This window comes from Entelurus aequoreus, linkage group LG02 (assembly GCF_033978785.1).
Source record: "Entelurus aequoreus isolate RoL-2023_Sb linkage group LG02, RoL_Eaeq_v1.1, whole genome shotgun sequence".
Lineage (NCBI taxonomy): Eukaryota > Metazoa > Chordata > Actinopteri > Syngnathiformes > Syngnathidae > Entelurus > Entelurus aequoreus.
The window spans coordinates 73,464,484-73,487,833 of NC_084732.1; the positions used below are offsets into that span (position 1 = coordinate 73,464,484).

The 23,350-nt window shown below is 37.3% G+C and overlaps 1 protein-coding gene across 1 annotated transcript in view; it reads left to right on the forward strand.

Annotated features, from left to right (window-relative positions):
- itga11a (integrin, alpha 11a) overlaps positions 1–23,350 on the forward strand; it is a 204,435-nt gene that overhangs the window by 102,747 nt on the left and 78,338 nt on the right. The window contains exons 5-13 of the mRNA XM_062032072.1: positions 1,284–1,398; positions 1,485–1,612; positions 1,730–1,878; positions 2,099–2,243; positions 3,914–4,079; positions 5,925–5,995; positions 9,758–9,902; positions 12,894–13,042; positions 21,201–21,344. Of these exons, the coding sequence (XP_061888056.1) occupies positions 1,284–1,398; positions 1,485–1,612; positions 1,730–1,878; positions 2,099–2,243; positions 3,914–4,079; positions 5,925–5,995; positions 9,758–9,902; positions 12,894–13,042; positions 21,201–21,344 (1,212 nt within the window). The remainder of the gene's footprint in view (positions 1–1,283; positions 1,399–1,484; positions 1,613–1,729; positions 1,879–2,098; positions 2,244–3,913; positions 4,080–5,924; positions 5,996–9,757; positions 9,903–12,893; positions 13,043–21,200; positions 21,345–23,350) is intronic.

A 23,350-nucleotide genomic window follows, 5' to 3' on the forward strand; every position in this document is an offset into this window, starting at 1 on the left:
TTCTTTCGGTTAAGTCACAGACCATGACTCCAGTTTCTGCCCATTTGTTCTTTATTAGGTTTTTTTTTTGTGTGTCATTTTCTGTTTTTAAAACATATTGCTTTAAATGTTCTGTCTAGACCCTTTTATGTGTTTCTTTGGTCTACCAGTATGATTGCCTTTTACAACCTTTCCATATCGTTTGTACTTGGTCCAGATTTCAGACACAGCTGACTGTGAACAATCAACATCTTTTACAACTTTGTGTGATGATTTACTTTTTTGAAGAAGTTTGATACTTTGTTTCAATTGACATCTCTTGTGTTGGAGTCAATGATTCATGCCAATCCACCTAGTGCAACAGCTCTCAAAGGTGTGAAAACTTTTGTGTTAGCTTTGGAAATGAAAAATTATTGGGTATTTAATAATTTTTTTCTCTCAGAATTGAGTGATTCCATAATTTTCTGCTTTATCTAAAAATTAAACCGTTAATAAATACCACAGTTTATATTTTTAATTAATGTTATTGTTTCTTAAAGCCAGAATGTTGCCATTTGAAAGGACTATAGTTTTGTGTCATGTCTTTTGTCTGTTTTTTCCCCCCACAAAACAAAACAACTAAATGAACATACTATCCTCCAAGTCTGGTGAGTCCATCATTTTTTTTCTTGAAGTCATATATTCTGCATATACACAAAGACAGACACACTAAATTGAGTCTGCTCTCCAGTTAATTTCAGTGACACAATCATGTACTTACAAGAGCCGTGTATAGAGAGCCTATGGCCAGCTTGGTTTTAGAGTTTGTACCAAAAATGGCTCCCTTTAGTCACTTGAGGGGCTTTTGACCAATCATTTAGGAGATCATCCGGCCAGACTCTCTCTAATTGGTCAAATGCCCCTCACGTGATTTTTGGGACCAACTCTGAAACCAAGTTGGCCATACTCTCTCTATCCATGGCTCTGCTATGTAGAAACGTAGTACCGCTATCACGTTTGGACATGTTTTAATCCATGCAAACCTTTAGTTGATCAGGCCCACATTATATTGAAATACAAAAGCAAACAGATGTAATTATCTGGACATTTCCAAGATCAAACTATTAGGTTTTGAATCTGTTGTTTAACAGCATATTTTTAACTTTCATAGTATCTACAAATATGTGGATGTCAATGATTTAAAGTAATACAATAGGTGGAAGGATTAAACGTTCAACATAAATGATGTCATGCTCTTAACATGAAAGACTCTGCTCTTGATTAAAAAACGGACTGAAACTCAATAGTTGTCTTTGATGTTTCAGGCTTGTGGGCCACTTTGGTCCTATGAATGCGGAAGCTCTTACTACAGCACTGGTATATGCTCTAGAGTCAACGCTAGCTTCAAGTTCTCCAGAACAATTGCACCTGCCTTTCAGAGTTAGTGTCACGTCCACCTTCACTAATAAAATATATAACGGGCATCTGGATACTTTATCATTCATTACTGAAATCTGTTTTCTTAGGATGTGAGACCTATATGGACATTGTGATCGTTCTGGATGGCTCAAACTCCATCTACCCTTGGTATGAAGTGCAGGCTTTTCTTATTAACATTCTCCAGAAGTTCTATATCGGACCGGGTCAAATACAGGTGGGTAGGACGTGAAATGAAGAAATTGTGCTTTGTCATTTGTCGACATTTTTACTTTCAGAACATTTTGCTGGAGCTGTACTGATTGTGGTCGGTCATTGTGTCTCTCTGGGTCAGGTTGGAGTTGTTCAGTACGGCGAAAAAGTTGTGCACGAGTTCAAACTCAATGATTTCAAATCTGTTGAGGAAGTGGTGAAAAGAGCTCGCAGTATCGACCAGCGAGGCGGCGAGGAGACCAACACGGCTCTTGGTATCAACATAGCACGGTACCTACCACCATTCTGTGTATACATGAGCAGCTTAGCTACTTTGCTTTCTGCATCCTCCTGAGAACCAGAATCCTCTGCAGTTGGCGTTTGTGTTTCGCATAACAAGGCAATTTTTTTCCGGAAATGTGTAACTCTGACAAAAGTAATGTACTAAAAACAAAGACGCTGATTCTCAAGACCATGTGTGACGATAATAAAGTGAATGCTTCTGTTTCAGCTCCGAAGCTTTCAAACAAGGAGGTCGACGTGGCGCCAAGAAAGTGATGATCGTAATAACTGACGGAGAATCACATGACAGTCCCGATCTCCAACCAGCCATAGAGGAGAGTGAGAAGGATGGAATCACCCGCTACGCCATTGCAGTGAGTCTGCTAGACCTATTACTCACCTGGGTTTAGGCTCCTGTTTAATGAGGCTCAACTTACTCTTCTGATGGCTACTAAATTTCTAGCCTGTTAACAGAAATGACCTCATGGGTTCAAGCAGGACACTTGTGTTAACACCGCAGCAAAAAAAACACACAGCCCCAAACTCTGCTCAGTGGAAGTGCAATTAAATGTGTTGAATGATGTCATCCAGGCCACGTGATCCAGTGGTCTGTGCCTCTACTGGCGTTTGCTAACAACACACTTTATTCCACCTACGTAGCCTTTAAAGCCAAGTGGAATTGGCGAGGGCAAAACCATTATAAAACCAAATGAGCCCTGGTAAAGTGCACAAGAGCCATTCCATCAAAGATGTGATGTTACTTGTTCTTGTTTCCATTCTAAACCTAATAAAACACAGGGAAAACTAGTCAAAATGTGTATTGGCCCATCTCCGTAAACTTTATTTCAATTTGAGCTGTAGATCAGTGGTCCCCAACCTTTTTGTAGCCGCAGACCGGTCAACGCTTGAAAATTTGTCCCACGGACTGGGGGGTGGGGGGTGGGGGGGTGGGGGTGTTTATTTGTTTTATTTGTTTTATTTTATTTTATTGTTTTTCATAAAGAAATACAATCATGTGTGCTTACGGACTGTATCCCTGCAGACTGTATTGATCTATATTGATATATAATCTATATATTGTGTTTTTTATGTTGATTTAATAAATAAATAAAAAATAATAAAAAAAATTTAAAAATTTTTTTTAAATTTCTTGTGCGGCCTGGTACCAATCAGTCCGCGAACCGGTACGGGGCCGTGGCCCGGTGGTTGGGGACCACTGCTGTAGATGACTCATTTTGAGTAACAGGACTGAAAGTAAGTAAAATAATGAGTTTTTAGCATTGAATTACCAAATACATGAAATATAGCCACACTGTCCTTCAGCTTATAACATGTTGACATCAAGTATATTCTCGCAGTTCAACAAGAAAAAAAAATAAAAATCCTTCTTATCATTGTCAAAATATTTAAGAAACAGAATTATTGTGCGATTGAATTTTAATCTAGACGGAAGTACTGTATGTTAGAGTCCCGTCGGTCGGCATCCCAGCAAGAGTGGAAATTGTTCAGTAAGTGTTTGTTTTATTATGGTTAGTTTGTATGTTTAGCATCTAGCAATGCTGCAGATGCTATGTAGTGTTACAATAAAGCTGCATCCGTTTAGCACTCGGCTTCTAAAACTTTTTGCTCATCTTCTTTGTGTTCGGGCTCAAAAATAAAAGGTTCAGGATCATAGTTTTTCCCAAAGTAATTATTGTTTGCTCTCACAAAGTCTGCTTGATTAGCATTGTTGTTGATGCTACATCACATATCACGTGGGATAATGTTGGGATAATGAGAAACAGGAACATTTAAAAAAGATAATAGTTCTGAATTATTTGAATGATGGTCACATCTGATTGTAGTAAGTGGCGACAGACAAGTCATTTTTAAAAAGGTATTTCAAGAAAATTAATATTTTAGGTAGAAATGTGCAAGACACTGCCTGATAAAAACATGTTGTTTTTTTTTATTTCCCGGAGAAGTGAATGGCACTGATTCGATGGAATGGCCCATGACTAAAAATATTTTCCTTTAAGCCCATCCGAATTGTGTGTGTTCACAGGTTCTTGGCTACTACAACCGAAGAGGAATCAACCCTGAGGCTTTTCTCAATGAGATCAAATACATTGCCAGTGATCCGGATGACAAACACTTCTTTAACGTTACGGATGAGTCGGCGCTAAAGGACATCGTGGATGCGCTTGGCGAGCGAATCTTCAGTTTAGAAGGTTTGCTTGATAATTATTTTGCTTCGCAAGTTGAGTCTCTGTTTGCTGGCTTGGTCCTGGTGAGCTTTTTTTCAGAAGATCGAGAATAATCTCACCGAAAAATTTGTAGATGATTTTTCGATTGTTCTGTTTGTCATTGTACTACTTTATAAACTCCAATAGTCAGGCCAGTGCATGATATGCTGCTACTCTCTGTCACCAATGAAAATGAGCTATTTTAAGTATGCTGCAGTCAAATTATTAGACAGCACTAATAGTATGTTTCAATGCAGTTCTGAACCACTCTTAAAAGAATAATATAGTGCAATATTACTGCAGACTTCTCCTCAGTCATACAGTATCTCCTAATAATAAATAATCCTCCCCCATAAAAAATCCTGAATCTAGACGGTGATCTGGATTACCCTCATAACCTTATACCATTTTTGACATTTCCTGAAAGTCACATCAGATTTGGCCCATAACTTTTTGAGCTGTGTTGCAAACTGACAGACAGACGACAGACAAACCGCAACAAATACATAACCTCCTGGCACAGGTAATTAATCAAATGAAATTGATTAATGATAAAATGTACATGTCTGTGCGTGTTTTATTTATTTTTTTATGTTCTTCCGTCGCTTCCAAACAGGTTGCAGGAGAGTTTGGAATAAAATAAATGGAGTGAACACTCTTATCAGTGTTCGACTTTATTGGTTCCCAACACAGAAAAGTTGAGCATTGTAATCTAAATGTAGGATAATATAGTAGTAGAAATAATCCGGATCATCACCAAAGTTTAATGACTTGTTTATTATCCCATTCCGGAGGCTTCTTGAAAGTTTAATCACAAACTGCCTATAAACTTTTTTAGTTATGCTGCTAACTAACTAACTAACTAACTAACTGACTAAAAAGCCCAATTAAATTGGTAGCATTGGTAAAACATTTCTCAAATTAGCTCTCTTTAGATTGCGGAGTGGTCATAACGTTGCTACATATCGTCCTGAGAACCGACTAACTTTTGTTTATTTCTTTTGTCAGAGTTTAACAATTTGGGGTAGAAATAGCGGTGTTATGCAAAACTCAAATGTCCACTGCAGAGGACGCAGGTCCTCAGGACGAAATACAGTAAATATATATAAATATATATACAGTACAGGTCAAAAGTTTGGACACACCTTCTCATTCAATGTATTTTCTTTATTTTCATGACTATTTACATTGTAGATTGTCACTGAAGGCATCACAACTATGAATGAACACATGTGGAGTTATGTACTTAACAAAAAAAAAAGGTGAAATAACTGAAAACATGTTTTGTATTCTAGTTTCTTCAAAATAGCCACCCTTTGCTCTGATTACTGCTCTGCACACTCTTGGCATTCTCTCGATGGGCTTCAAGCACACCTGTGAAGTGAGAACCATTTCAGGTGACTACCTCTTGAATCTCATCAAGAGAATCCCACGAGTGCACAAAGCAGTAATCAGAGCAAAGGGTGGCTATTTTGAAGAAATCAGAATATAGAACAGGTTTTTAGTTATTTCACCTTGTTTGTTAAGTACATAACTCCACATGTGTTCATTCATAATTTTGATGCCTTCAGTGACAATCTACAATGTCATGAAAATAAAGAAAACACATTGAATGAGAAGATGTGTGTCCAAACTTTTGGCCTGTACTGTATATATATATAAATAAATGTTGATTGATTGATGGATTGATAGTGGATCATCAAATTGCATTTTTTTTTCCAAAAGTATGTATTCTGCTATATTAAAAATCTGATCAAAGTCATCCCTCGCCATATAAGTATGGAATGTGCAATTAACTTACTTACAATAGATATTTATTTGTCGACACAGGAACGAGTAAAAATGGGACAGCGTTTGGTCTCCAGATGTCTCAAGCTGGATTCTCCGCTCACAATGTGGAGGTAAGTCGTATTTATGCTACCAAATTGTCTAATACCATCTGTCATCATATGGAGCAACACATTATGTCTCAATCCTGTCATAACTTTGCCTCATAAGCCCCCATTTATCACTTTCCACTCCCTTCCAGAGGTGCCCAAAGGGCTCGGTGATCCTTCAAGTTTCAAGTTTCAAGTTTATTATTCTTCGGTCAATCGTCAACAAAATAAACAAACAGTTGTACATTCTTAAATTGAAAATGAAAATGTGCAGACCGAAAGGGTTTAGGCTGAAGTTGAACACTTATTGCGTCTAACCCTATAAACAATGTCAAGTACAAAATAAACTTCCGAAAATTATTGAATGTCCATTGTACAACATATTATAAATACACATTATACCTAACATAAACACAGTTCAATTATATACACAGTAAAGGCATGTGAAATATCCTTGTAGACATGTTAAACCTTTGTACCAATTTATATACTATATACAAACAATTGTACTTCCATTATTATTTACAACCCACATTTAGTATTTGAATTAATATTGATCATAGTATTAACTACTGTGTTGATTCTAGAGTGATATATTTTTTCAAGACATTGGTCTTAAAGTGTTTTTCTACCTGATTTTCCACTTAAGCCAAGCGGCGATGGGAAATAAAAGGTGGCTCGCTCTGCAGGGAGACATATTAGCTAATAGTTGGGATACATGTGGCCACTTAAGCTGCATCATGGGTTGCTATTTTCCTTTTTTTGCTTCAGGACAGCCATCTGGGGGACACAGCAGGAGGGGAGATGGAAGGCATGTCTCTTATGCAACAACCATAGCTACTGTTTATTAAACTATATGAATGTTTTACTTGAAATGTGCCAATAAAAATGTGTTAGCTTTCAAATGTCCCTTCACAGTGGGATTTGTCAAGAGACAAATCCATTTATCCCTCTTAAAATATATAAAAAGAAGATTGTTGGCAGATGGATGACTGAAAAGTTAGGAAATTCTGTCCACTAGGCCAGATTCCTTAAATGGTCCTCAACAGTCAACCTGAGAGTTAAGAGAAGGATAACTTATTGGAAAGAATGTTGGGGCTTTAAAAGAGGAAAAATGTCCTGAAGGCACAGATGTTTTTTGGTGATTTTTGGGCCATATACTTCCCAGACATTTTATACATCAGCTTTTATGGTTTATCCAGATGTTGTTTGTTTAGCATGCATAACCCCAGCCTTTGTAGTTGGAGTTAATTGCTTAGATGCAAACAATACTGTATCCATGATACGTCAACTGAGGATAGGCCCCTGACATCCAGCATTAATGTCATCTTTACCAAGCTGAAACGTGCAGAAGCCCATTTGGGAAATGTCTTCGAATGGTTCACCTTCAGATGGTAACGCTTAATGCATGGCTTGATGGACAAACCCAGCAGAATCCACACATTCAGCACAAGTCGTCTTTGAATGTCACACAAATCTCGAACAAGGGAACCACGATTAGACAACTCTTCTACTCCTTTGGGTCCCCTCTAATGCCGACAACGCTGGCACTTATTTCATAGTTTCGGACCATTAAATGATGTCTACAGGTAAAATTCACCACAAAATATACACAGTAGTGATTTTAGGCTAATTTCACCATCTACGGTCCGTAATATCATCATAAGGTTCAGAGAATCTGGTGAAATCACTGCACGTAAGCAGCAAGGCTGAAAACCAACATTGAATGCCTGTGACCTTCGATCCCTCAGGCGGTACCGCATCAAAAAAAAATTGACATCAGTGTGTAAAGGATATCACCACATGGGCTCAGGAACATTTCAGAAAACCACTGTCTGTAACTACAGTTTGTCGCTACATCTGTAAGTGCAAGTTAAAACTCTACTATGCAAAGCAAAAGCCATATATCAACAACACCCAGAAACGCTGCCGGCTTCGCTGGGCCCGAGCTCATCTAAGATGGACTGATGCAAAGGGTAAAAGTGTTCTGTGGTCTGATGAGTCCACATTTCAAATTGTTTTTGGAAACTGTGGACGTTGTGTCCTCCAGAACAAAGAGGAAAAGAACCATCCGGATTGTTATAGACACAACGTTGAAAAGCCAGCATCTGTGATGGTATGGAGGTGTATTAGTGCCCAAGGCATGGGTAACTTACACATCTGTGAAGGCACCATTAATGCTGAAAGGTACATACAGATTTTGGAGCAGCATATGTTGCCATCCAAGCAACGTTATCATGGACGCCCCTGCTTATTTCAGCAATACAATGCCAAGCTATGTGTTACAACAGCGTGGCTTCATAGTAAAAGAGTGCGGGTACTAGACTGGCCTGCCTGTAGTCCAGACCTGACTCCCGTTGAAAATGTGTGGCGCAATATGAAGCCTAAAATACCACAACGGAGACCCCGGAATGTTGAACAACTTAAGCTGTACATCAAGCAAGAATGGGAAAGATATCCACCTGAAAAGCTTAAAAAAGCTGGCACAGGTGGCAAATAAGACTGAGAAAGTTGAGGAATGCTCATCAAACACTTATCTGGAACATACCACACAGGTGAACAGGCTAATTGGCCTCAAAAATTGGTCTCCTCAGTTCCCAAACGTTAACTGAGTGTTGATAAAAGGAAAGGCCATGTAACACAGTGGTAAAAATGCTCCTGTGCCAACTTTTTTGCAATGCCTTGCTGCAATTAAATTCTAAGTTAATGATTATTTGCAAAAAAAAAAAAAGTTTCTCAATTCGAACATTAAATATCTTGTCTTTGCAGTCTATTCAATTGAATATAAGTTGAAAAGGATTTGCAAATCATTTTATTCTGTTTTTATTTACAAATTACACAATGTGCTAACTTCACTGGTTTTGGGTTTTGTACTACACTGAGAGAATCCAAATAGAACATCTCCAACTCGGAACTTTAATCAGGCCCGTCTTCCAAAAACATCATGTTTTTCCAAAATATTGTAAAATGCAATAACACATTAAATATTTAGATTATTTTATATATTTTTTTGGCCTATAATGTTAACCATAAAAATCTTGACGTATTCATGGACCAGGGTGACAAAAACATGTGATTAAGTGATCAAAATAATAGTTTTACTTGCTTTTATCAACAGTGTCTATGCGGGGAAATGGGCTCCAGTTCTGTAGATCGGGGTCCCCAACCTTTTTTGCATCATGGACCGTTTTAATGTAGGCATTATTTTTTTACGGAATGGCCGACAAAAATAAGTGCATGAAAAATACAACTTTCCATAATGATGAATTAGTGGGAGCCTTGGGCTTGTTTCTTTGCGATGAGATGCAGGTTTGGTTAATACCGGTGTTTCTTAACCTTAACTATAGGCGCCCCCTTAATTTGATGTGGCCCCCCCACATAATTTAAGCTGGCCTGCGACCTCATTCAGTGTGGTCCATCATGTCATTTAATGTGTTCTGCCACATCATTCAACGTGGTCCGTCACAACATTCAACATGGTCTGCCACTTCAATTTATGTGGCCCTGTGAGGGCAGCCATAATTGCGAAGTGGCCCTCAATAAAAAGTTTGACACCCCTTATCTAGACACAATGGGTGCTTTATGTATCTTAACTATCAATCATCAATCTACTGTAGCACAAGCATTATAGGAAGACATTGGTTTGACTCTATTGCAACATTGTTTCTCTCCAGACTAAACTTGAACGAGTCCAAGTATGTTACACATAGAGTGAATATCTATGCCAAGACTCTGTCAAGCTTTTGTGACTATATAACAACCAAGTGAAATATGTTTTACCTGTAGGATGGGACTCTGGTGGGAGCGGTTGGGGCTTACGACTGGAATGGGGCAGTGCTGAAAGAAACAAAGCAAGGGAAGGTGGTACCTCCTAAAGCTGCTTACACACAGGAGTTTCCAGAGGAGCTCAAAAACCATGGTGCCTACTTGGGTGAGTATCTTTCACAAGTATTTTGCCAAAATAAATTTTTTAGAACTCGGTTATGATGAATGAAGTTTATCATAACCAAGGACATCTTGTAAAATTTTGAAAATGTGCATTTTAAAGTTTTGGATTTCTACCAATAATAATATAATAATTATAATTGACATTTCAGTGGGGTCATTTTATTAAATGAGTAATTGCTGTTGTAGTTTTTTAATTGTGTAGCTGGAATGTAGTGTTTGGGTTTTGATTAAAAGTGTGTGTTCATCAGTGTTGACACATTTTTTAGGACATCATTTCTGTATTTGTTTTCCTGCAAAAGTGCCATCTTTAATTCTGCCAAAACAAAAGGAACAATTGAGTGAATGGAAAAGTGTTTCAGCGAACACATTCACAAATATGAGCAGCTATATTAATATGGTATAAATATTAGCAGCTTCAGAGCAACATCCACTACAAAACAGACTGATATTCCACAAAGTTTGCAAAATTCCAAAATTAAGTAGGAAAGTGTCCCAATTTTAAGATGAACTCCATTAATTTGAATTGCATTTGAATTTAGGTTGCAAACAGGAAGACCAATTGCAATTCAAATTCAGATTGGAGGAAGTACAGTGTAATTTAATTTCTATGAAATTTAAATTGATAATTTTGGTGTATTCCAAATCATGCTTTACTGTATATTCCATAAATGTTTAGATGATTAGATATTTCATAAAAATATTTTTACTTAGAAAGTTGTGTACACATTATGTTTTAATTGCAACAAATGTACTTTATCGACAATACAATTTTATTACAATTGAAATCAAATTCCACATTTGGAATTTTGCACAGGGCACACTGGTGTGGGTTGCCCAATGTAAAAAATTCAATCACACTTTTCCAAGTGATATACTTTGAATATTTAGCTCACTTTTCTCACTTGCATATTTCTTTTCTCGCATTTAGCACAATCTAATTATTTTTAAAGTAGAATTTAAATCGTGAATATAAATGTTTAATCCAAATATTAAATCCAAATGTTAAATCCAAATTTTGAATCAAAATTGTAATTACAAATCTAAATGTTAATCTAATATATATTTATATTTAACATTTAGATTAACCAATTTAATGTATATGTCAAATGTAAAGAAAATGAGCTAAATGTGAGAAAAGTGAGCTAAATATTTTGTCAGCTAGAAAAGTCGGATTCTATCTTTGCATTCAGCACCTAATAAGCTTGCTCCAAAAATGTTGTTCAGTTCAGTTTATTTCGAACATGCATACGATACAATGTAAGTCATCACATATTTCTAGTTGTTTCATTACAGCATGTCCGAAAAGGAGTAGGAAGAAGCTGAGCTTATTTAATCCAACACCTTTTCATACCATAGCAATTCTATCCCATTACCTTGTTCTCTGTAACAGAACAGTGAACAAATAAATACATAAAATACCATAGTAAGCAAATAAATATTAAATACATAAATAATCTTTGTCTCAAAAAAAAAAAAAAGGGTTCAAGATGTTCATCATAATTTTTCTTCTGTGTCCTTTGTGAAATTAGTAGTTTGAACAGTCTCTTAAACTGAATAATATTGGTGCTTTGTTTGATTTATTTGGTTAATCAATTCTATAATTTAATTCCACATACAGATATGCTAAATGTTTTAAGTGTTGGACAAGCATACGAATGTGGATGTCTCTTCAGTCGCCAGTGTTCTTTACTTCACAGGAAGCTAGAGTAGGTAGAGTAATGTTGTGTATGTGTCACTGAAGCATTAAGTAGCAAGACTATCTTGGACCAGCTTCACTGTGATCAAACAAGCACCAGGTACCATCTTGGACCAGCTTCACTGTGATCAAACAAGCACCAGGTACCATCTGTGAGCAGCTAATGCTGTATCATTTATTTCTCTTTCGGATTTATCATGTCCTATCAAGTTGGTAGTGCATTCTTCATGCATTCGTCACTCAAGCTTAAAGTGAAGGATGAGGGAAAAACACAACCATACCAACTATCTGTTAATAGCAAGTCAACAAGAGTTCTGGTTGCTCAATCTCAGAAAAACACTGCCCCTAACGTTTTGGCACAGAGTTACAAGTCATGCTTTCAGCCCCCATCGAAGATCCGTAACAGGATCAAGACGCAGTGACTGTGCGGTAGCGTAATGAAGCTTAGGGTTATTACTTCAACTATCTATACAAAATTAAATCGTCTTTTCCGACAGTGCATCAAAAACTTTCATGGTTTGCAGAAATTGATTTGGTTTTATTCCTGTGCTTGTGTGGGTTGTTTCCTCCAATAGTCTAAAAACACATTAAGTGGAGATTCTGAATTGTCCATAAGCATAAATGTGAGGGTGACAGGTTGTTTGTTAAAGTGTCATGTAATTGGCTGGAACCGGGACAGAGTGTACCTCACATCTCATCCCAAGTTGGCTGGGATAGGCTCTAGCTCAACCATGACCCGGAACAGGATAAGCAGTTGAACATTAATGAATGTCTGTCTTTGTGAAGGACTCTGGTGCCCCTCTACTCAGTCTTTTCCATTGCATCTAGAACCATCTCCACCACAAACCTCTGTTTTTACCATCTGTGGTTAGTTTGACTGAGCTTATCCAGCGAGCTGCCAGCTCAAGCAGTTTAAGATTCAGTTGTAATATGAGGTGGAAGCAAAATTCTAGACAAGAGGTATTACGGAGGTGGAAAAGTACATGTTGATCAAGTGGAATTTTCAGTGGGAATATGCAAAAGAAAATCCTTTTAAAAAGTATTCTGTCTGTATATGTTGCTGAACTGGAGTCAGATTCTTGACCAGACATTGCTGCATCAATACTACTAAAGACATACTATTTAATTCATTTTCACTGCTTTATATTAATAAACACACATTAGTTGGGACAATCTATTTCATTTCTGCAGATGTAGGATAATATGCTGTGCAGCAAATGTTGCTTTCTAATCTTTAAAAGGTTATCTGTTAGCTGATTCTTTGTTTTTCTTGATCAGGTTACACGGTGACATCAGTGGTGTCGGCCAAAAATGGTCGTCTACTTGTGGCGGGAGCTCCGCGCTTTAACCATACCGGCAAAGTGATCATTTTCACGCTGAAAAGCCCCGCCAACCTTACCATCCTCCACTCCCTCAAAGGCCAGCAGGTAACAACATAAAACAGTACTTATTTGTGTAAGACATTTTCTTCTCAGAAAACAGTTGTTTTAATGATTACAAGACATGGTTTGTTCAATATGACTCAGACTTGGATATTGCTCATTTGCCTGGGTGTGTTTGGACTGGTTCTTTACATTCAACAACAGTAAAACTGATGAGCGTACAAGAGACAGTTGCCCCTCTCTGGACTTAAAAAATGTGTCACAAATGACATTTTAGCAGATTGTCATGACGTGGACTATGGGGGGTTTGTTTTCCCGAGATGCAAGAAAAGTTGGATCGGACATGGCGTGAAGGTAAGGACATCATTTAATTCTAAAGAAAAAGAGTGAACAAAAAGTGCGCACAAGGCTGAAGTACAAACTTGGCTAATGAAAGCAAAAACTAACACTTGGGCAAAAGCTATGGACATGAAATAAAAGGACTTACTGTGGCATGGCATGAAGCATGAGCTATGGTAATAGCTTAACAGAGTTAATGTCGCCAGGACGACCAACAGAAAAAGACAGGCTTAAATAACAGTGACCTGATTGACAACAGGTACGTGAGTGAAAATGTGAACCAGGTGAAACTAATGGTTGCTATGGTGACAAAAACAATGGAGTGAAAACAGGAACTAAAAAGAGTCCAAAAACTGAACAGGACATAACTAAACAAAACATGATCACAGACATGACACAGATACTGTAGACCAGGGTTGTCAAAGTCAAGGTCATAGATAATAAATTATTTCTGACCCCAAGGATGATATGTATTAGAACTGGCCAGGAGGCCAAAGCCGCCTGCAGCTGTTTTGCACGCACCAAGACTCCATCAGTGTTGGTGGTAGGAATTTTCAAAATCAAGTCAAAAAATTTGATTTTTGGGGGTCCCACTTTTTTGTAACCGTTTTGACAACAAATGATAAATGTATGCATTATCCTGTTATATCTCACATTCTATATTGTGTTTTGGAAAAAGGTTGTCATAAACTTTACTTAATTCATTAAAAAAAATAATACAAAAGAAAACACATTTTTATGCATATGGAAATTTGTTCAGTTATAAATATTCATCCACATCCATTTATTTTTTTCTATATTTTTATTGTAATATTTTTAGAATGTGTTTGTTCTATTTTTGGCTAAAGGTAAGACAAAGAAAACAATCTGAAGTTGTCTTTATTTTTAATTCCATGATTTGAATAGTTCGGCCCGCGTGTGCACAGACTTTCCTCCATGCGGGCCCTGTGTTAAAATGAGTTTGACCCCCCCCTGCTGTAGACTGTTTGCTTTGCTGTACATTAGATTTGTCTACAACAGTGGTCCTCAACTGGTTAGCGACCCAAGTTGCCCATATTTTTCAACTCAAATGTATTTTTTATCTTATATTCAATAAAAGGACAGAATAGTCGGAATTAGAGGTAGTGCAAAATAACACCACACAAATTGATTTCCTAACAGTAAAAAAAAATCCTGCATTAAGACGGTGTTCTGGATCACTCCAAACATGTAATCACTTGTTCCTTATCCCATGTCTGATATTTATTGTAAGTTGAATCGAAAAGCTTCGATGCCGCTGGACAAAGCTCAAACAAAATCTCGTTGACATGTATGACTTAAGTGTTATTATGACAATGACAATAAAGGAATTGATTGATTGATTGATTAAAAGCGCCCATATTTTTAGAATTTTTTATAGCGAAATAAAAGAAACGAAGTGAAGCCAGCTTGTCAGTCGTCTACTGTCGTTGTCTCTCTGAGTAGAAGCGCTGCCTCAAGCATACATACTGAAGTTGAAGCTCTTAATGTAAACGTAAGGTAGCGCAATATAAAAAATCCGGATTAGCCCCAAAATGTATCAACCTTTCCCAAATCCGGACATTTCTGAAAAGTGAGATTTCAAGAAATAAATATTACTAAAAAGAAATAAAGCATGTCAATTATAACTTGCATAATATCCAAAATATTTTGTCAGTGATAATTGACATAAACAAATGTGTTTAACCAAATGCACTAGCGCCATGCTAATTTACATTGAAATGTCCCCGTATGAGCTCGTGATTGGCATCAGCGAATTTCCATGGCAATTTTGAACTCCTGCAAATATGACAGGTAAAATAAACATTACAAATACATAATAAGCAGCAAATATTCACATGTAAACACTTTCTAAGGCGCAACAAAATTCAACATCTAACAAACTTTGTTGGTCTTCCTATTTGAAAACAGGATACAAATACTTTAAAAGACAACAACAAAATCCCCTTCAGAATCAAACAACAAGATTATTTTGTAGTTTTTTCTGTCACCGGCGACCCACTTGTTTACAACATGGCTGCCCGAATGCAGCTGAGATAAGCTCCAGCACCCCCTGTGACCCTGAAATGGACAAGCGGTAGAAAATGGATGGATGGATGATGGGTATTATTAAATTGACAGAATATAACACAGGGATGTATACAGAGTACCGGTATTTTTTTGGTACCGGTTCTGTTACGTTGTGGTCGCATGTTAAGGCGCGGATCGTTTTCCCAGGATGCAACTGGAAACTCTGGAAGCAAGGTGCAGGTGAGACAATGATTTATTCTCATAAATCAGGAAAGACATGCATATAAACAGAAAAAGTGTGCTGCTAGCAAGAATCAAGAGCATGGGTCACAAACGTAAATGTTGCACGAAGCAACTAAGACAGCCAGACTGGAATAAGTAGCTCTCTGATTAGTGCCCGGGGCCAGGTGAGTGTCCCAAACACTAATCAAAGGCAGGTGAAACTCACCAGCACCCATGGTAACCAAAAACACACAAACCCAAGGGTGCTGAAAACAGAACTGAGGGAGTCAAAAACTAAACTAAACATGATCCGGGCAACGGATCAGGACAGGTTCCTAATTAAGTCGGTCCATGAGGACCATGAAGATTCTGGACTAACGATACTGCTATCTGTATTTGTTTTTTCCAGCTGGCCAGCGTAATTATATTTTGTCACATTCAATTCAGCTGCCGCTGCTAATAATTAAAATCGGCTTTGAATGATGAGAAATAAGTATGCAACACCACACAACACAACAATATCTCCTCCTCAAAGTCAAGCGCGCTGTGTCAGTTTGAAGTGAACACACTTCACTCACGAGTCACGACCGCGTTCTATCAACCGTTCTCCTAGCGACCCATAAATCCACAGGCCAATATTAATCCACTGATGAAAAATGAGGTAAAACAATAATCCATAAAGTTGCTTTGAAGCAAGATAGCATCCACTGTGACTGACAGGTCTCTGGTTGCCGTCTGACGTAACTCCATTGCGCCGCGTTTTAAAACACATCTTGCTTAAATGTGTTTCAGTTTGTTCTGTGTCTGGATTATAAACTGGACGATTGAGCATTATACCTGCTCACTTAGTCTTTTTATGTATATAATACAAACTATTCACTAGTGTTGTCCCGATACCAATATATTTTGGTACTTTTCTAAATAAAGTGGACCACAAAAAATTGCATTATTGGCTTTAATTTAACATAAAATCTTACTGTACATTAAACATATGTTTCTTATTGCAAGTTTGTCCTTAAATAAAATAGTGAACATACAAGACAACTTGTCTTTTATTAGTAAGTAAACAAACAAACACTCTTAATTTAGCTGCTGACGTATGCAGTAACATATTGTCATTTTCCAATCTATTATTTTGTCAAAATTATTAAGGACAAGTGGTAGAAAATGAATTATTAATCTACTTGTTCATTTACTGTTAATATCTGCTTACTTTCTCTTTTAACATGTTCTATCTACACTTCTGTTAAAATGTAATAATCACTTATTATTCTGTTTGATACTTTACATTAGTTTTGGATGATACTACGAATTTGGGTATCAATCCGATACCAAATTGTTACAGGATCATACATTGGTCATATTCAAAGTCCTCACGTGTCCAGGGACATATTTCTTGAGTTTATAAACATAATAAAAAAATTTAAGAAGATGTTATGATGCCAACAAATATCGACGTAATCATAATAATATCGACTAGATACGCTCCTGTACTTGGTATCATTACAGTGGATGTTAGGTGTAGATCCACCAATGGCGTTTGTTTACATTTTGACGCCGGTGAGCTACGGTGTGTAGTGAAGCATGTTTAGCTATTCCTCATCTTATAGGGATGATACTTGTAAGAAACATACTTTATTTGTCGCCATGGAGGCGAGGATTAGTGATTTAGAAGTAGCTAAAACACTGCAGACCGGGGCTGGCCAGCTCAGTGGCCTTGTGGTTAGAGACTGTGGAATTTTATAATTATCTGTTATATCCGAAACTTGAAAGTTACTAGCACTAGCTTATTAGCACCTAGCATTCTCTTCTTCACCTGTATTTACATTCCCACATAACAAAACAAGCTGAAATGACCACAATCGCCCCCTATTGTGCAAGAGGCACACTGCGTATGGCCAACAGTCACATTAGAGATAAGAGCATGGAAACTACAACTTCACATTTAGGCATAAAAATAGAAGCAACTGAATAATTTGACAAATCAGACTAATTTAGTCCATGGAAACGTACTGACTGTAAAAAGTCACATGACGTCAGACAAGACAGCGCACATTTTCAATTATTACTTTCAAACTGGTAAACAGAACAATTATATCATGTGCTGTCATCTGTGTCAGTAGAAAAGTTACATTTTTCACCTTCAAGAATTCCACTTCCAACTAGAGAAAACATGCTGCAATAAATATATATAATATGATTTTATTGTTTTACACACGCACGCTCACACCAACTACAATTGTAGTCCAAGAACCATTAAAAAATAGCTACTAAATAAATCGGAAGTTACTCACAAGTTACTCAATACTAGTGTCGTTTTTTTCACCGAATACTTACTGTAACAGCAACTAACCTTCCTTTGCTGTGTCGTCGGCAGGGCATAAAGTTTCGGACGTGTGGTTTTCTTTTGAGCAATTGTTCCTGCGTCTCACAATAACAACAGGCTGACGCCCATCCAAAGTATTAAAAAAGACAGGGTTCATTTTCACTTTTCTTCCTGAGGAATGGTAACAAGAATAGCAAAATATAATACAGATGACGTTAGCACAAACACGTCTTGAGTCAAATTTGCATACGTTTAACACGTTTAAACACGGTCAAAAAAGCTGTTGCTCCATGCCCTGTTCGACCTTTCAAAAATAAAACATTGTCAACTTTACGGCAGTTGCTGACAATTTACGACAGTTACTGGCACTTTACGACACCCAGTCTCAACAGAGCAAACTAATAGAGCACAACTACATGGCTAGGAAGTGAAAAATAATATTTTAAACTATACACCAATAATATAGCAAAATACCAAATATACAGTCATGTAAGCTATTGCTGTATAATCAAATTTGCTTTAAACAAAGCAAGATATGTAAACATAACAAAATATGTGTAATTATTACCGAAATGGCTCTAACACTTACTCTTACTCAAGTCATTATTTTAATGACTACTTTTTACTTTAGTTATAATATTCTAAAGTAACAGTACTCTTACTTGAGTACAATTGCCAGCCCACAGCGTTGGCAGAAAGTACATGAAAATAGAGCATCTCTCCTGGGACAAACAATGAGAGTATTTACTGCAGGGGTGTAAACTCAACCAGAGTGTAACAGAAGGTTACTTTAGAAACGGCTTCTAGAATAAAACCTTGCACTCCATAAACATGGTATTTTAATGCATGGTTTGCTGCTTTGTTTAATTAACTATAATTCTTCCAGGATGCATCAATATGCCACTTACCAATAATTTTGTTTAATTGACATTATTTCTAACACTTTATCAACGTTCTGTTTTGTTCTGGCTAACCTGACAGTGCACAGCTGTGCGAGCAAACCACTCAGGGAGGAGGAAGGCAATGGAAAGGAGTCAATGCTGCTTAGTTAACACTGGTATAAAAGTTGCACAGGATTCCAGTCCTGGCACAGAAATATGTTCACTTTTATTAATTTATGTTAGACGTAGACTTAGACAAACTTTATTGATCCACAAGGGAAATTGTTCCACACAAAAGCTCAGTTGAAAAAGGATGGAAAGGGTAAGGATGGAAAGAATAATGCAGGTTTTACGTAGACTAAAAATGTACCATAGTAGCAATATAAAATATAACATAGATGTAATATTTACATATTATATATATATACAGTATATAATATATACTGATATATTATATTATTATATTATATTTTTATAAAATACATACAATATATAACAAATCCCAATTACCATGTACAATATTACAGTATATGTAACAACTGTGGCAAAAGAGAAAAAAAAAGAAAAAAAGGTTGTTTGTTGTCATGTTGACATGTTGTCAAAATGTTCATGTAAAGATGGGCATAGTTAATGTTTGTTTTGTGAGACAGATGTTTTGCACTTTTCCTTTGGCCAGGTTTTTGTCATTTTGCCACTGTGGTTTCTGTGGAAAAAGTCATTTATACCTGGCTGAAAAGTCTCCATTCTAATAAAGATTCTACATTTTTTAGTTTATGTAATATTATTATTGGTTCACTGATCTGTATTTAATCTGTTTCCAGTGTTCTTTCCCCTCATTTTGTACATGGTACCGCAACTTTGCAAGTTAAAAGAAATGTTAAGAAGCCAGACAGAAGGCCTGTTTTCAGTTTGTATTTATTATGATAACAAATCAAATTGAGCATTTTCCCTCTGCCATTTGTTCTGTAGCAAGTTCTACAATAAGTTGAGATATATACACTACCGTTCAAAAGTTTGGGGTCACCCAAACAATTTTGTGGAATATCCTTCATTTCTAAGAACAAGAATAGACTGTCGAGTTTCAGATGAAAGTTCTCTTTTTCTGGCCATTTTGAGCGTTTAATTGACCCCACAAATGCTCCAGAAACTCAATCTGCTCAAAGGAAGGTCAGTTTTGTAGCTTCTGTAACGAGCTAAACTGTTTTCAGATGTGTGAACATGATTGCACAAGGGTTTTCTAATCATCAATTAGCCTTCTGAGCCAATGAGCAAACACATTGTACCATTAGAACACTGGAGTGATAGTTGCTGGAAATGGGCCTCTATACACCTATGTAGATATTGCACCAAAAACCAGACATTTGCAGCTAGAATAGTAATTTACCACATTAGCAATGTATAGAGTGTATTTCTTTAAAGTTAAGACTAGTTTAAAGTTATCTTCAATGAAAAGTACAGTGCTTTTCCTTCAAAAATGAGGACATTTCAATGTGACCCCAAACTTTTGAACGGTAGTGTATATACGTACAGTATGTAGTGTTGATGTAACAAGCTACTTTTGCCGTTTGGCTTATTGTGTAGCTTGTTACAATTCTCCCAGGATAGCTTCCTCTTTTTGCTTAATTACATTTAATCGAGTGTAACTAGTAGCTTAGCTTACTACATTTTATAAAGTAACTTGTCCGTCACTGTGTGTAAAACTACTACCAGTACGATTTGTCACAACACGTTGGGTTTGTCCTGGAACATATCATTACACTAAATGTTTGCGTCCATCTATCATGGGCTGGCTCAAGTATATTCCATTTCAGACAGATCGCAAGACTGCCAAAATGTTTTCCAGTTTTTTTTTTAGTTGAATAATCTGTGTACGTCATTTATAACATGCCAGCTATTTTTTTTTTTTCAGATGAATTCCCATTTAGAGCTACTATTGTGTCTGTCTTTGGGACAGTAGATGTAATAATTTAAGAAGATGTGACAACTCACCATGGGGGATGCGAACCTGAAGCTTTCCTGTAGAGCTTTACATTCTACCAAGTCAGCAACAACTCATCTCAGCAGATCTTCTTTTATGGGAACTTTTTTTTTTAATTTCTCAACTCTTATTAAAAGTTTTTTTTATTTTTTTTATTGGTAGTTGTTTCCAATCCAAATTCTGACGGAATATATTCCATGCAGTAACGCTCCCAGTCTGAACATTGACAAATATGTCAGAACAGATCTATTCACAAATATTTTAGAATATTGACTGCATGGAGCCAATTGGGATCATTAAGTCATTATCCATTTTTTTTCAACACATACTGTAGCCAGCGAGTTTTGAGGCAGGCGTGTTTGAATATAGATCATTGCATCAGATTGTATTTTTTCTAAACTCTGCATTTGTGTTTGGAATATTTTTTAGATTGGCTCATATTATGGCAGTGAGATTGCACCGGTGGATATCGATGGAGATGGTGTGACTGATAACCTTTTGGTGGCTGCACCCATGTTCTTCAGCGGAGGGATGGAGAAGGGCAAAGTCTACATCTACAGAGTGACCGAGCTGGTAGGTATAAACTCTGCAGTCCTACAGAAACACACACAGGCAGACCACATATTGCATTGGCATTATTCACTCTGGGACCAAAGTAACCGTGTTGGTAAAGTGGGTCAACACCTGTTCAAGCTCCAGACATCCTCAGTAATTGCACAACACACCTCAGCAAAAAGTGCCCGATGGCACACAAAGAAACAGTCTGTTCCGTTCCAGGACTGCAGTTAACTGCCGGCAGACATTTGCCGCATGACTTAGCGACTTGTTCAAAAGTGGAGATCAAAAAGTGCACAATTTGCCGTGCCAGTGCAACTTCAATAATTTAAAGGATGAACTCAGCGGGAAACTATTTTGCCCCCTTTTAAATCATGTTGCCGGCAATCCACAAAGCAGGCGAGAACTTTCTCTAATGGAAGGCCATTTCTCAGCGTTCCGGGTCTGTCTTGCTCATTGTATTATTAAATACACTTTAAAAATATAGTATAGGCCAACCACATTTAACTGAACAGACCCAATAGTACTTAAAGCAAAACTGCACTTTTTTTGGAATTTTGCCTATCGTTCACCATCATTATGAAAGACATGACGACGGATTTTTTTTTTTAATGCATTCTATTTCATAAATAAACGTAAATAAGTATGCTTACAGAGGAGCCAATGGGTATTCCGTCCATAAAACCCAATGAACCAGCAACGATACTCCATTTACATTTCATGACTTGAATATTAACCAAGTATTAGTGAAGCGCTAATTAAAACTACTAGGTACTACTACTTGGCAGCACGGTGGTACAGGGGTTAGTGCATGTGCCTCACAATACGAAGGTCTTGAGAAGTCCTGAGTTCAAACCCGGGCTCGGGATTTTTCTGTGTGGAGTTTGCATGTTCTCCCCGTGACTGCGTAGGTTCCGTCCGGCTTCCTCCCACCTCCAAAGACATGCACCTGATTGGCAACACTAAATTGGCCCTAGTGTGTGAATGTGAGTGTGAATGTTGTCTGTCTGTCTGTGTTGGCCTTGCGATGAGGTGGCGACTTGTCCAGGGTGTACCCCGCCTTCCGCCCGAATGCGGCTGAGATAGGCTCCAGCACCCCCCGCGACCCCAAAAAGGGACAAGCGGTTGAAAATGGATGGATGGACGATTAAAACTATTTATAGTGGCGCCGTGATCACGAGCTTGTGTGCCAATGATGACAGCTGCTTCCTAGTTTCCTTGCTCGTCAAACTTTATCGTAGATCATAAATCATGCCTCCCACCTGGATAGTAGGAGAACGAAGACGTATTCCGACAAGTTGGTACACTTTGACAGCCTTGTTTAGCCCGGGAAATGGTGAGAACGACATGATTATGAGTCATTTTTCATCTAAATGGGAATGTATGTTTTATTATGTTTGTTGGCTTTCATTAGGTCTGGAGTGAGTAATAGTGAGTAAAGTAGTTTTAAAAAAAAAGGCGGTGATGCGTTTTTTAAATGAATGTGCCGCGTATGCTTAAAATGGTAATATTAAATGTCATTATAAATGTGCTCGTTACTACATTACATATATTCTTACGTCATGTACAGTCGTGGTCGAAAGTTTACATACACTTGTAAAGAACATAATGTCATGTCTGTCTTGAGTTTCCAATACTTTCTACAACTCTAATTTTTTTTGTGATAGAGCGACTGGAGCGCATACTTGTTGGTCACAAAAAACATTTATGAAGTTTGGTTCTTTTATGAATTTATTATGGGTCTACTGAAAAGGTAACAAAATCTGCTGGGTCAAAAGTAAACATACAGCCATGTTAATATTTGGTTACATGTCCCTGGGCAAGTTTCACTGCAATAAGGCCATCCACAAGCTTCTGGTTGAATTTTTGACAACTCCTCTTGACAAAATTGGTACAGTTCAGCTAAATGTGTTGGTTTTCTGACATGGACTTGTTTCTTCAGCATTGTCCACACTTTTAAGTCAGGACTTTGGGAAGGCCATTATAAAACCTTAATTCTAGCCTGATTTAGCCATTCCTTTACC